Raw genomic sequence first — 14,651 nt, 5'->3', positions numbered from 1 at the left:
GTCAGATGTGTCAGACCTCCATCAGATGTGTCAGACCTCCATCAGATGCCCTCAGATCTCTGTCAGATGTGTCAGACCTCCGTCAGATGTGTCAGACCTCCTTCAGATGTGTCAGACCTCCATCAGATGTGTCAGACCTCCATCAGATGTGTCAGACCTCCATCAGATGCCCTCAGATCTCTGTCAGATGTGTCAGACCTCCTTCAGATGTGTCAGACCTCCTTCAGATGTGTCAGACCTCCGTCAGATGCCCTCAGACCTCCTTCAGATGTGTCAGACCTCTGTCAGATGCCCTCAGATCTCTGTCAGATGTGTCAGACCTCCTTCAGATGTGTCAGACCTCTGTCAGATGCCCTCAGACCTCCTTCAGATGTGTCAGACCTCCTTCAGATGTGTCAGACCTCCGTCAGATGCCCTCAGACCTCCTTCAGATGTGTCAGACCTCCATCAGATGTGTCAGACCTCCATCAGATGTGTCAGACCTCCATCAGATGTGTCAGACCTCCATCAGATGCCCTCAGACCTCCATCAGATGCCCTCAGACCTCCATCAGATGCCCTCAGACCTCCGTCAGATGCCCTCAGACCTCCGTCAGATGTGTCAGACCTCCGTCAGATGTGTCAGACCTCCATCAGATGTGTCAGACCTCCGTCAGATGTGTCAGACCTCCATCAGATGCCCTCAGATCTCTGTCAGATGTGTCAGACCTCCTTCAGATGTGTCAGACCTCCATCAGATGTGTCAGACCTCCATCAGATGCCCTCAGACCTCTGTCAGATGTGTCAGACCTCCGTCAGATGTGTCAGACCTCCATCAGATGTGTCAGACCTCCATCAGATGCCCTCAGATCTCTGTCAGATGTGTCAGACCTCCTTCAGATGTGTCAGACCTCCATCAGATGTGTCAGACCTCCGTCAGATGCCCTCAGATCTCTGTCAGATGTGTCAGACCTCCTTCAGATGTGTCAGACCTCCGTCAGATGTGTCAGACCTCCGTCAGATGTGTCAGACCTCCATCAGATGTGTCAGACCTCCATCAGATGTGTCAGACCTCCATCAGATGCCCTCAGATCTCTGTCAGATGTGTCAGACCTCCTTCAGATGTGTCAGACCTCCGTCAGATGTGTCAGACCTCCATCAGATGTGTCAGACCTCCATCAGATGTGTCAGACCTCCATCAGATGCCCTCAGATCTCTGTCAGATGTGTCAGACCTCCTTCAGATGTGTCAGACCTCCGTCAGATGCCCTCAGACCTCCTTCAGATGTGTCAGACCTCCGTCAGATGCCCTCAGATCTCTGTCAGATGTGTCAGACCTCCTTCAGATGTGTCAGACCTCCGTCAGATGCCCTCAGACCTCCTTCAGATGTGTCAGACCTCCTTCAGATGTGTCAGACCTCCGTCAGATGCCCTCAGACCTCCTTCAGATGTGTCAGACCTCCATCAGATGTGTCAGACCTCCATCAGATGTGTCAGACCTCCCTCAGATGCCCTCAGACCTCCGTCAGATGTGTCAGACTTCCTTCAGATGTGTCAGACCTCTGTCAGATGTGTCAGACCTCCATCAGATGTGTCAGACCTCCATCAGATGTGTCAGACCTCCATCAGATGTGTCAGACTTCCTTCAGATGTGTCAGACCTCTGTCAGATGTGTCAGACCTCCATCAGATGTGTCAGACCTCCATCAGATGTGTCAGACCTCCATCAGATGTGTCAGACCTCCATCAGATGTGTCAGACTTCCTTCAAATGTGTCAGACCTCTGTCAGATGTGTCAGACCTCCATCAGATGTGTCAGACCTCCATCAGATGTGTCAGACCTCCATCAGATGTGTCAGACCTCCTTCAGATGCCCTCAGACCTCTGTCAGATGTGTCAGATCTCCTTCAGATGTGTCAGACCTCCTTCAGATACCCTCAGACCTCCGTCAGATGCGTCAGACGAGCCGAGTGGCTGCAGCTGTTTCTGCTGGAAAACGCTGATGAACGTTTTCATGTGTGATTCACTCCCAGCTGTAGCTGCTGGTTAGCGGCTGGTTTTGACTGGTTTACCTCCATCGTGGCTCCTGCATTCATTCATCAGTCAAGCTGAAGGGGCGTGTCCTCTGGGCCATCATCCCCGCCCTCCCGACTCTACTGCGCAGACTCTGGCTGCAAATGACATCACACCAGCAAGATGTAAGAACTGAAGAGTTCTGGTCCAACAGGCTGAAGTTGTTCTCTTGGATTTCCCTGCTGACCAGTTTTCTTATCGCCATCTTTATATGTTGTATCTTTTGCAACACGTCCTCCACATTAAATCCAGATCTGTGATCACGTGACTCCAGAACGACACATAGCAGCGTTTTCTAACCTGGTCTCTATCAGCAGTAATCAGCAGGACGACGTCATCGCTGTTAATCAATAATGATGTTTGATGATGTGGCAGCGCTGTGGTTCAGGTCTGGTTGGGTTTAAAGATGATGGTTTGGGTTAAAATGATCACTTTAAGGTCAGAGAAACATGTGGTGGGTTAAAGTTACTACTTCCTTAAAGTTAGGCCACCTTCGTCGTCATGGCTACAATAATAACTACAGGGTTAAGGTTAGGGGACGATCGTAGTTGGAAACAGGAAACAAAGTTCACTGTTGGATTAAAGCCTGAAATCTGTCACATATATATATACGTCACCTGACCTGCAGCAGCGCTCCGCCTCACAGTTACTGCGACCACGAGATGACAGCTGTCACTCAAACTAACTACAGACTGACGAACAGAACGTCTGTTTGGCTTCCTGCTCATCACAGAGACGACAATATTTCAGCTCTAATGTTCAATATGTTGATGTCACTGAACCAAACCTCATCTAGGAACATCTAGGAACATCTAGGAACATCTGGAAACATCTAGGAACATCTGGGAACATCTAGGAACATCTGGGAACATCTAGGAACATCTAGGAACATCTGGGAACATCTGGGAACATCTAGGAACATCTGGGAACATCTAGGAACATCTAGGAACATCTAGGAACATCTAGGAACATCTGGGAACATCTAGGAACATCTAGGAACATCTGGGAACATCTAGGAACATCTGGGAACATCTGGGAACATCTAGGAACATCTGGGAATTGTTTTGCTCGTCTATGGCATCATGTTTGTTGGCAGGTGAGATTTGTGCATCTTCTACCTGAATGACGTCATTTACCGCCACACCAAACGCCACGATTGGTCCAAACCACAAGCAGCTGCTGGTTTGGACGTTTTAACAGGACGAGACATGAACTTGTTCTCGTTTCAGGAGTTCTGTGGCTAATAAAATGAAACAGATCTGCCCACTGGAATTCTGGGTAACTTGATGGATGATTAGCGCGGCGTCGACCTGTTACCTGCTGTCAGCGGCGATCAGGTCCGACCTCATGCTGCTGTGACGAGACAGTTTAGGCTGAGAGTGAGTACGACGAAGAGACTGCTTCAACCTCCGGGACAGGAAGCCCTGAGGAGGAGGAGAGAGGAGGAGAGAGGAGGAGGAGAGAGGAGGAGGAGAGAGGAGGAGAGAGGAGAGAGGAGGAGGAGAGAGGAGGAGGAGAGGAGAGAGGAGGAGGAGAGAGGAGGAGAGAGGAGGAGGAGAGGAGAGAGGAGGAGGAGAGAGGAGGAGGAGAGGAGAGAGGAGGAGGAGAGAGGAGGAGAGGAGAGAGGAGGAGGAGAGGAGGAGAGGAGAGAGGAGGAGGAGAGAGGAGGAGGAGAGAGGAGGAGGAGGAGAGGAGAGAGGAGGAGAGAGGAGGAGGAGAGAGGAGGAGGAGGAGAGAGGGGAGAAGAGAGAGGAGAGAGGAGGAGAGCGGAGAGAGGAGAGACGAGAGAGGAGAGAGGAGGAGCGGAGGAGAGAGGAGGAAGAGAGGAGAGAGGAGGAGGAGAGAGGAGGAGAGAGGAGGAGAGAGGAGGAGAGGAGAGAGGAGGAGGAGAGGAGAGAGGAGGAGGAGAGAGGAGGAGAGAGGAGGAGAGAGGAGGAGAGAGGAGGAGAGGAGGAGGTGATTGGCAGATTAATTTAACAAATAATTTTATAAAGAAATATGAAAAAATCAAAAACATCCCATAATGCTTCTGATCTGCTGCTGAGGTCAAAGGTCAAATAAAACTTTGTTATGAAGGTGACGTCTCACATGTAGATTATTACTGAAACATTTCTGTAGCCGTGGCGACCAGCTGGTCCGCCGCAGACGCCTGATAGATCATGTGACATTCGCTCCCAATGCGTCTGTTTGTGTTTGTTTACTTGTTGTTTACTTGTTGTTTACTTGTTGGCCTGCTCCGTTTTTCTTCTTTAACTTATTAAAAATATTATTTAAATAAAGTTAAAATAAATAAAAAGCTTGTTTATTTCTCTTGTGATGTCACACTGTGGTGATGTCACACTGTGGTGATGTCACACTGTGGTGATGTCACACTGTGGTGATGTCACTTTCTCACCTGCAGGTGGAGACAGTCAGCTGAGCTACAGCTCAACTCCTGTCACCATGGAAACAGCAGAGTGATCTGAGCGGGAGTGTGTGTTTGTGTGTGTGTCTCAGTGTGTGTGTGTGTGTGTGTGTCTCAGTGTGTGTTTGTGTGTGTGTGTGTGTGTGTCTCAGTGTGTGTGTGTGTGTGTGTGTGTGTGTGTGTGTCTCAGTGTGTGTGTGTGTGTGTGTGTGTCTCAATGTGTGTGTGTGTGTGTGTGTGTGTGTGTGTCTCAGTGTGTGTGTGTCTCAGTGTGTGTGTGTGTGTGTGTGTGTGTGTGTGTGTGTGTGTGTGTGTGTGTGTGTGTGTCTCAGTGTGTATGTGTGTATCTCAGTGTGTGTGTGTGTGTGTGTCTCAGTGTGTATGTGTGTGTGTGTGTGTCTTAGTGTGTATGTGTGTGTGTGTCTCAGTGTGTGTGTGTGTGTGTGTGTGTGTGTGCGTGTGTGTGTGTGTGTGTGTGTGTCTCAGTGTGTGTGTGTGTGTGTGTGTGTCTCAGTGTGTGTGTGTGTGTGTGTGTGTGTGTCTCAGTGTGTGTGTGTGTGTGTGTGTGTGTGTGTGTCTCACCGTCACCCTGGTGGTGGGCGTGTCCAGGGCGGAGCTACTGGGCATGCTCTGCCGGCGCAGTCCTCTCTCCTGACCATCTGGAACACAGAGGCAGAAATGCATTGTGGGTGTGTCTGTAGTTTTTTTCGGCAGCAGTCAGCAATGTTGTCTCCACAGCTGTAGCCATGGTAACTGGTAGTGTCAGCGTCACCATGGTGACCAGAGTCAGTGGCTTCAGTCTGATGCTGATTCAGAGTATCATAAAACACATTTATCTCATTATTATTATATTAATAATAATATCAGCTCGTCTCCGTGTCTCTGCTGAGAAACACATTGAAGGGTCATTCTGGTGATTTTCTAACAGGTAGCCTGATTGATCTTATTCCTCTGCTCCGTAGACACACATCTGGTAAAAAGTCATAATATTTCAAGAAAAACAAGTTGTAATATTTCGACAGGTACGACTGGAACTCTACATATGAATTTGCCAAAACTCATTTTCCCAGAGTCCTCAGCTTCTTGCACCTCCACCTGAGCTCTGCCCACCGACCCCATTCCTCCAATCACCATTGGTCACCAAGTCATGTGACCCATGATGTCATCTCTTTGTCCTCACAGAGAGCTGCGGTGACGCTCGCAGGAGGGCAGCTCGCTTTTTTAAATTTTTCTGTACTAATATTTTTATTCCTAAGAAAGAAGACAGACTTGTTTTCTGATGTCAGGGACAAACATGCGTCTCACGCAGGACCCACACGAACTGACCTCTCGGCCCCCAGTGGGGGTCTGACAACAGGACGCCGGCCGGAATCCAACACTGTGTCAAAACTCTTGGAAAGCGAAGCTGGTCGACAAAATAATTAAATTAACAATGGAACTAAAAGCATTTAGACCAGATAACTCCACATAAACATGGACAGAAAACTCCCTCGCCAGACCCATCGAACCCATCGTTCACTAAGTAAACCCTCATCACAGTCAACTCTGAATTTCATGTGAACTAAATGTCTGATTATAATGTTAATTATGTCGTGTTGTTAAAGCTGTACAATAGTCTATGGATGAAATATTAAAATTCAGTTTTATTACATTTTTCAGCATGTGACAACATCGCCCTCTGCTGACTAGTAGAGTGACGTCTTTTTAACACTAAAGACTAAGAGTTGTTTCATGAACTTCTTTCAAATTGTTTAAGTAGTAGACAAATTATACTTTGATAGTTAAATTAGACAAAGAGTCATACAGAATGTTTGTATATTTGAAGCCATGTGGTCTGAACGTTTCGTCACTACAACATTACTATGATGTAATGATTGATAGTTATATCGGTGAAGAATGTCAGATTTGTCTAAATATTACGAGATAAGCATTAAGTTGAAGGTTTAATGTATATTTAGTTTTATTCTTCATGCCTGGTGGGCCGCCAGCAGACACAGGTCAATGTTTAGAAAATAACTTACAATTAATTTGAGACTGATCAATTAAACATGTTTCTTCCTAACATTAAAAAGGAGGTGATGCCCTGATGAGGTTAATCAAACAATAAAAATTGAGATGAACCCCAACATATTAATGGTGCCCCGTGTGAGGCCTAACATACCGCCGTCTCTCTGCTGCTCAACAGAAATAAACAAAACAACGTTAACCTAGCGATCGCTTAAAAGTGCCAGAAATCCCCCACGAGAAGTCCAGGAAGACTCATTTAAAGCTCAGTCGATGTTGGCTTATAGGTAAATAATGGCTATAAGAAAGCCTTGTCTTTATGTTAGCTGGATGCTAACTGCTAGCATTATCCATTAGCATTAGGATGTTAACTTGTTAGCCATTGGTGCTAAATTAGCTGTCCTTCTACATGTATTGGCAGCTGGTTATGGTGCACGTTGGCTCTGCTGCTGTGTTGTTGTGATGCTTGTGTGGGATTGTTTAAACTTGTGAACCAAGTTAGTGCAAATTGTTGAATGGCTGCTGATGAGCCATTGACGGCCAGCCAAACTCTGTGGCTGCAAGGTTCCAGCACGGATAGACCAATTGTTTCCGACTTTGTTTGCATGCATGTTACCGTTGGTACACTCGTTAAAATGCAAACCGCTAGCTTAGCCCTGAATTCAGCTCAGTTTTGCTGCAATCATTCCAGGAAATTGTTGGCTGATTCAGAAAACCCTGATGTCTCCTTGTTAGCGCTGCTCGTGCAGCGGTGAAAGGTTAAATACTTTTGAATGGGAAGCCGGTTGCTTGGCAACAGTCTGAAACCAAAAACATGAGCTAAATCTGTGTAGAAGAGGGCGAGACACCCTGAAATAATGTTTTCAGTGCTTGTTGTTAGTCTTGAGAGTATCTGTGCTGCAGAAAGTGCAGAGCTGCCGTTATCTGTTTAAAATGAACCCTTTAGGGTCCTCAGAGTCACTGACTTCTGCTTATGCGAGCAGTGAGTGTATTTCAGTAGGCGGAGCCAAAACGCCCGTCCTCCTGACCTCCGGGACACCTCTTCCTGCGGTATTTGTGAAGCACAATAAACTACAACACTCATGGGGTTGATATGGTTAAATGAATTTGACATGTGAATTTTGGGAAGCATTTTAAGACTTGTGTTAATTAAATGAAAACCCGAAATAACCAACACGTTGAATTATGATGCTGTGAACTTGGGATCCTTTTTCCTGTTGTACTGAAATCATTGTGTTGCTATTTATTATAATCCATTTCATTTAAACACTATTTGATTTTTTTCTTTCTTTCATCACTTCAAATTAAAAGTTAATTTAATTTTTAAAATTTTTGATTTAAAAAAATTATTTGGAATTTTTTCTCACATCTTTGTACCACAGCAGGTGAAGACGACATGTTGTGTTTTTGCCTTTGTTACCTTTTTAAATCAATGCTTTTGAATATTCATGCTGATATTTAATGTTTAATCTGCTCCTTCAACCTTTACTATTGATATGCTAATTTAGGTTGTAGTTATTAAATTAATTATTAATCAGAGTCCCAAATTGATAGTTAAGTTTATTCTATGAGACTGAATCAGTGAACCAAGATGATTTAATGTGAATTAAATCCTATTATTTAATATAATTAATTATGTCTGATGATTATTGATTATTTGTCATTTACATGACCTATATAAAAGGGTACGTGATCATTACACAGTGAACTGATCTACTCACCAGTGTTGTGTTTATATCTGATTAAAAACCCGTCAGTGAGTCACATGGCTGTTCTGGGTCACATGATCCTTCATCATGAAGAGTTTGGTCACGTTAGTTTGTTTAGAAACGGCTCCAAAGACGAATAACAGCATCACGTCTTCGGTCTCTGGACAGTAGTTCTGTGTACGGCGGACGCTACTGAGCATGTGCAGGAACGCGGTTCTGTTTACAGCTTTTATACATTTATCAAAGAACTTCAGTACAAAGTTTTGTTTTGTTATCTGTGCTCAGTTTCGCTGCACATCCCAACATCTGAAGATGAAAAATATCAAAACGTTGTTATTGTACTTAATAAATAATAAATCTGCTTTTCAGGAGAAGCTGTTTACACAAAAAGTTATTATTAATATTAGATTGTGTAAATGTTTGTTGTCTTTTCCTTCAGAAATCCAGAGTAACATGTTTATGTTTAGTTTTGTTAGTTCTGACTGGTGTTTATCCAGCTGATGGTTTTGTTGTTTTGCTTTTTGTTTCCGATATTTTGTCATAAATTTCAGGAACAAAGTCTGATCCTGAAGCTGCTGGTTGGTCAGTCAGGTTGCCATAGTAACCGACCTCAGATATGAGATTATGAGATTACTATATGACATGCCTTTACGATTAAACAGATTAATCCCCAAACACACACATCACTGTTGCTCTACTTATGAGGACCATCGCTGACATGATGCATTCTCCAACCTGAACCTGAAAACCAGGTCTGACCCTAAAACTGACCTCTGACCCGAAGCGAGGACCCAACATCCCCGCTCCCCTAAAATGTCCTCACAAAGACAGATGTTCAAGCACACACGCACACGTATATCTTCCTCTTACCGTTAAACTCTTCAAACTCGGCATCAAATTCCACATCCATCATCTCTCTGCCTGTCTGTCTGCCTGTCTGCTTCTTCTTCTGCAGCTTTTTAAAGCCGTCATGTCTTCCTTACCTTTGTGGGAGGGGCGAGGAGGTGCTGAGGTCACATGGAGAGTGTATCTTAGCAACCACACAGTACAAGTCTCTGCCTTCTCTGCCAGAAGCAGAGGATGGACCTGAAGAAGAAGAAGTAGAAGAAGAGTTTTAACAGACCCTGCAGTTAATAAATGATCTGCAGATGTGATCATTAAACACTGTTTAACAACACGCTGTTTTTATTTCCCTCAATCACTTCAGCCAGCTGCTGTCAGAAATTTCACGTTAAAGGTAATTAATCCCTCTCAGGTTTTTATTGTGAAAAACCTGCAGGAGTTAAACCTTGAAACGCATCACTTCCTGCATGTTTTTAGAAATAAAAGGGAGAAATTAGAAAGAAATAATCAGAGACCTGGTGGGTGACCACCACCTGGTGAGTAACCACCGCCACCTGGTGAGTAACCACCGCCACCTGGTGAGTGACCACCGCCACCTGGTGAGTGACCACCGCCACCTGGTGAGTAACCACCGCCACCTGGTGAGTAACCACCGCCACCTGGTGAGTGACCACCACCACCTGGTGAGTAACCACCGCCACCTGGTGAGTAACCACCACCACCTGGTGAGTAACCACCGCCACCTGGTGAGTAACCACCGCCACCTGGTGAGTAACCACCACCACCTGGTGAGTAACCACCACCACCTGGTGAGTAACCACCACCACCTGGTGAGTAACCACCGCCACCTGGTGAGTGACCACCACCACCTGGTGAGTAACCACCGCCACCTGGTGAGTAACCACCACCACCTGGTGAGTAACCACCGCCACCTGGTGAGTAACCACCACCACCTGGTGAGTGACCACCGCCACCTGGTGAGAGACCACCGCCACCTGGTGAGTAACCACCACCTGGTGAGAGACCACCACCTGGTGGGTGAGCAGATGGCGCCCACCAAGAGCCGGGTTCTGCTTGAGGTTTCTACCCGTTAAAGGGGAGTTTTTACTTACCGCTTTCATGCTGTTATGTGCCTGTCAATGAAATCCACACTTCCTGCAGATTTTTCATAATAAAAGCCTACCAGGGAGGGATTGGGCCATTTGAGTGTCTGGAAGACTTTTAATGTGAGATGTCTACAGGAAGTGTTGAGATTTGTTAACAAAAGCTAAACAGAAAACAAACAGAACATGTTTTCACATGATTGATGAGAATAACTGAAGAAAGTTTGATTATATTCTGTTTTTTGTTCTATTCTGTACACACCAAATATAACAAACATACAAACAAACAAAAAAGTCATCTCAGGGCTCTTTTCACATAGAGCAAACTCTTTAATTTACAGAGACTCAACATTCCTCCACGAGCAGCAGCAGGAAAAACTCCCCTTTAACGGGTAGAAACCTCAAGCAGAACCCGACTCTAGTTGGACGCCATCTGCCTTGACCGGTTGGGTTGTGAGAGAAAGAAGGAGGGAGCGACAGAGAGAAGCATAATAACAAAATAATAACAATAACAACAACAATAATAATAATAGAGAGTTATAATAATAATAGCAGGAGCGGATGTGGAGGCAGGACGACGCCGTCCTTAACCAGGAGGACAAACTCCCTCATCCTGTGAGACGAGAAAGCACAAAAACTCTGTGGAAGAAGCAAAGTTAGTAACAAGCATTGATGTTACATGAATGCATACAGATGGAGAGGAGGAGGAGGGGAGAGGAGCTCAGTGCATCATGGGAAGTCCCCCAGCAGTCAAGGCCTATAGCAGCATAACTAAGGGCTGATCCAAGGCGAGCCTGGTCGGCCCTAACTATAAGCTTTATCAAAAAGGAAAGTTTGAAGCCTACTCTTAAACATAGAGAGGGTGTCTGCACCCCGGACCCAATCTGGTAGATGGTTCCATAGAAGAGGAGCCTGATAGCTGACAATATCTGTTTCCTGTCTGTCCGTCATACAGAGGAATCCTCCTCTTTTGCACTTCCTGAGCTTTCTAACATTTTTTGCCCATTAAAGGGTTTTTAGGGAGTTTTTCCTTATTTTAATCAAGGGTCTAAGGACAGAGGATACTGTATCGCTGTACAGACTGTAAAGCTTCCTGAGGTTCATTTGTCATTTGTGACACTGGGCTAAACAATTAAAATGGACTTGACTGTAAAAGCTAATGGGGAACTTGAGTTGTGTCAGTTTATTTACCTCCAGGTTGTTCAACATCAGCAGCTGAGAATCAGACAGGATGCAGAACATTTTACTCCAGATATCAGGCTCCGCCCTCCGACCACACGACAGCCAATGGATGGATGCGCTCTTCAGCTCTGTGACAAGTTACAGATGTTAGACGTTATAAAACTGCAGCAGAACCTTCTAATAAATAAACAGCTGTAAATCATCAACTCACCAACCACTTTCATCCAGCCCAGGTGCTGACACCTGGACAGGTGTTTCACCAGCTCCTCCATGGCAACAAGATCCTCTGAGGCACAGACAGAGTACAGCACAGCATTCTGGGTAATGTATAGACTCACATCACTGGCCTGTCTCTCTCTTAACAACGTAGGTAAACACAGGCAGACAGGTAAACAGACAGACAGGTAGACTCACAGACAGGTAAGATGTAGAATGTGAAGCTCATCTCTTCACCTGTCTGTCTGTAGAGACCCTCAGGACAACACACCTGCAGAGAGACAGGTACATACAGACAGGTAGACAGGTTCATACAGACAGGTAGACAGGTACATACAGACAGGAAGACAGGTACATACAGACAGGTAGACAGGTTCATACAGACAGGTAGACAGGTTCATACAGACAGGTAGACAGGTACATACAGACAGGTAGACAGGTTCATACAGACAGGTAGACAGGTACATACAAACAGGTAGACAGGTACATACAGACAGGTAGACAGGTTCATACAGACAGGTAGACAGGTTCATACAGACAGGTAGACAGGTACATACAGACAGGTTGACGAGTACATACAGACAGGTAGACAGGTTCATACAAACAGGTAGACAGGTACATACAGACAGGTAGACAGGTTCATACAGACAGGTAGACAGGTTCATACAGACAGGTAGACAGGTACATACAGACAGGTAGACAGGTACATACAAACAGGAAGACAGGTTCATACAGACAGGTAGACTCACAGACAGGTAGACAGGTTCATACAGACAGGTAGACAGGTACATACAGACAGGTAGACAGGTACATACAGACAGGTAGACAGGTTCATACAGACAGGTAGACAGGTACATACAGACAGGTAGACAGGTTCATACAGACAGGTAGACAGGTACATACTGACAGGTAGACAGGTTCATACAGACAGGTAGGCAGGTACATACAGACAGGTACATACAGACAGGTAGACAGGTTCATACAGACAGGTAGGCAGGTACATACAGACAGGTACATACAGACAGGTACATACAGACAGGTAGACAGGTACATACAGACAGGTTCATACAGACAGGTAGACAGGTTCATACAGACAGGTAGACAGGTACATACAGACAGGTAGACAGGTTCATACAGACAGGTAGACAGGTTCATACAGACAGGTAGGCAGGTTCATACAGACAGGTAGACAGGTTCATACAGACAGGTAGGCAGGTACATACAGACAGGTACATACAGACAGGTAGACAGGTTCATACAGACAGGTAGACAGGTTCATACAGACAGGTAGACAGGTACATACAGACAGGAAGACAGATACATACAGACAGGTAGACAGGTTCATACAGACAGGTAGACAGGTTCATACAGACAGGTAGACAGGTACATACAGACAGGTAGACAGGTTCATACAGACAGGTAGACAGGTACATACAAACAGGTAGACAGGTACATACAGACAGGTAGACAGGTTCATACAGACAGGTAGACAGGTTCATACAGACAGGTAGACAGGTACATACAGACAGGTTGACGAGTACATACAGACAGGTAGACAGGTTCATACAAACAGGTAGACAGGTACATACAGACAGGTAGACAGGTTCATACAGACAGGTAGACAGGTACATACAGACAGGTAGACAGGTTCATACAGACAGGTAGACAGGTTCATACAGACAGGTAGACAGGTACATACAGACAGGTAGACAGGTACATACAAACAGGAAGACAGGTACATACAGACAGGTAGACTCAAAGACAGGTAGACAGGTTCATACAGACAGGTAGACAGGTTCATACAGACAGGTAGACAGGTACATACAGACAGGTAGGCAGGTTCATACAGACAGGTAGACAGGTACATACAGACAGGTAGGCAGGTACATACAGACAGGTAGGCAGGTACATACAGACAGGTACATACAGACAGGTAGACAGGTTCATACAGACAGGTAGGCAGGTACATACAGACAGGTTCATACAGACAGGTAGACAGGTACATACAGACAGGTACATACAGACAGGTAGACAGGTACATACAGACAGGTACATACAGACAGGTAGACAGGTACATACAGACAGGTAGGCAGGTTCATAAAGACAGGTAGACAGGTACATACAGACAGGTACATACAGACAGGTAGACAGGTACATACAGACAGGTACATACAGACAGGTAGACAGGTACATACAGACAGGTAGGCAGGTTCATAAAGACAGGTAGACAGGTACATACAGACAGGTACATACAGACAGGTAGACAGGTACATACAGACAGGTAGACAGGTTCATACAGACAGGTAGGCAGGTACATACAGACAGGTACATACAGACAGGTAGACAGGTACATACAGACAGGTACATACAGACAGGTAGACAGGTACATACAGACAGGTAGGCAGGTTCATAAAGACAGGTAGACAGGTACATACAGACAGGTACATACAGACAGGTAGACAGGTACATACAGACAGGTAGGCAGGTACATACAGACAGGTAGACAGGTACATACAGACAGGTACATACAGACAGGTAGACAGGTACATACAGACAGGTAGACAGGTACATACAGACAGGTACATACAGACAGGTAGACAGGTACATACAGACAGGTAGACAGGTACATACAGACAGGTAGACAGGTACATACAGACAGGTACATACAGACAGGTAGACAGGTACATACAGACAGGTAGACAGGTACATACAGACAGGTAGACAGGTACATACAGACAGGTACATACAGACAGGTAGACAGGTACATACAGACAGGTAGACAGGTACATACAGACAGGTAGACAGGTACATACAGACAGGTACATACAGACAGGTAGACAGGTACATACAGACAGGTAGACAGGTACATACAGACAGGTAGACAGGTACATACAGACAGGTACATACAGACAGGTAGACAGGTACATACAGACAGGTAGACAGGTACATACAGACAGGTAGACAGGTACATACAGACAGGTACATACAGACAGGTAGACAGGTACATACAGACAGGTAGACAGGTACATACAGACAGGTACATACAGACAGGTAGGCAGGTACATACAGACAGGTAGACAGGTACATACAGACAGGTTCATACAGACAGGTAGACAGGTACATACAGACAGGTAGACAGGT

At 45.5% G+C, this 14,651-nt stretch overlaps 1 protein-coding gene across 2 annotated transcripts in view; it reads right to left on the bottom strand.

Annotated features, from left to right (window-relative positions):
- The window catches only part of dab2ipa (DAB2 interacting protein a), a 41,345-nt gene extending 36,041 nt beyond the window's left edge, over window positions 1-5,304 (bottom strand). For both annotated transcript variants that reach the window (XM_042422418.1, XM_042422417.1), the window contains exons 1-2: window positions 5,036-5,304; window positions 3,367-3,473 (exon numbers count right to left, since the gene is read on the bottom strand). In XM_042422418.1, coding sequence (XP_042278352.1) covers window positions 3,367-3,473; window positions 5,036-5,137 — 209 coding nt within the window. In that variant the 5' untranslated portion in view covers window positions 5,138-5,304. The remainder of the gene's footprint in view (window positions 1-3,366; window positions 3,474-5,035) is intronic.
- Window positions 5,305-14,651: the final 9,347 nt, after the last annotated feature.

The sequence above is a fragment of the Thunnus maccoyii genome, chromosome 9 (genome assembly GCF_910596095.1).
Source record: "Thunnus maccoyii chromosome 9, fThuMac1.1, whole genome shotgun sequence".
NCBI classification, from domain to species: domain Eukaryota; kingdom Metazoa; phylum Chordata; class Actinopteri; order Scombriformes; family Scombridae; genus Thunnus; species Thunnus maccoyii.
The sequence above is the reverse complement of the archived record's forward strand: the minus strand, read 5'-3'. Positions and strand labels throughout refer to the sequence as shown.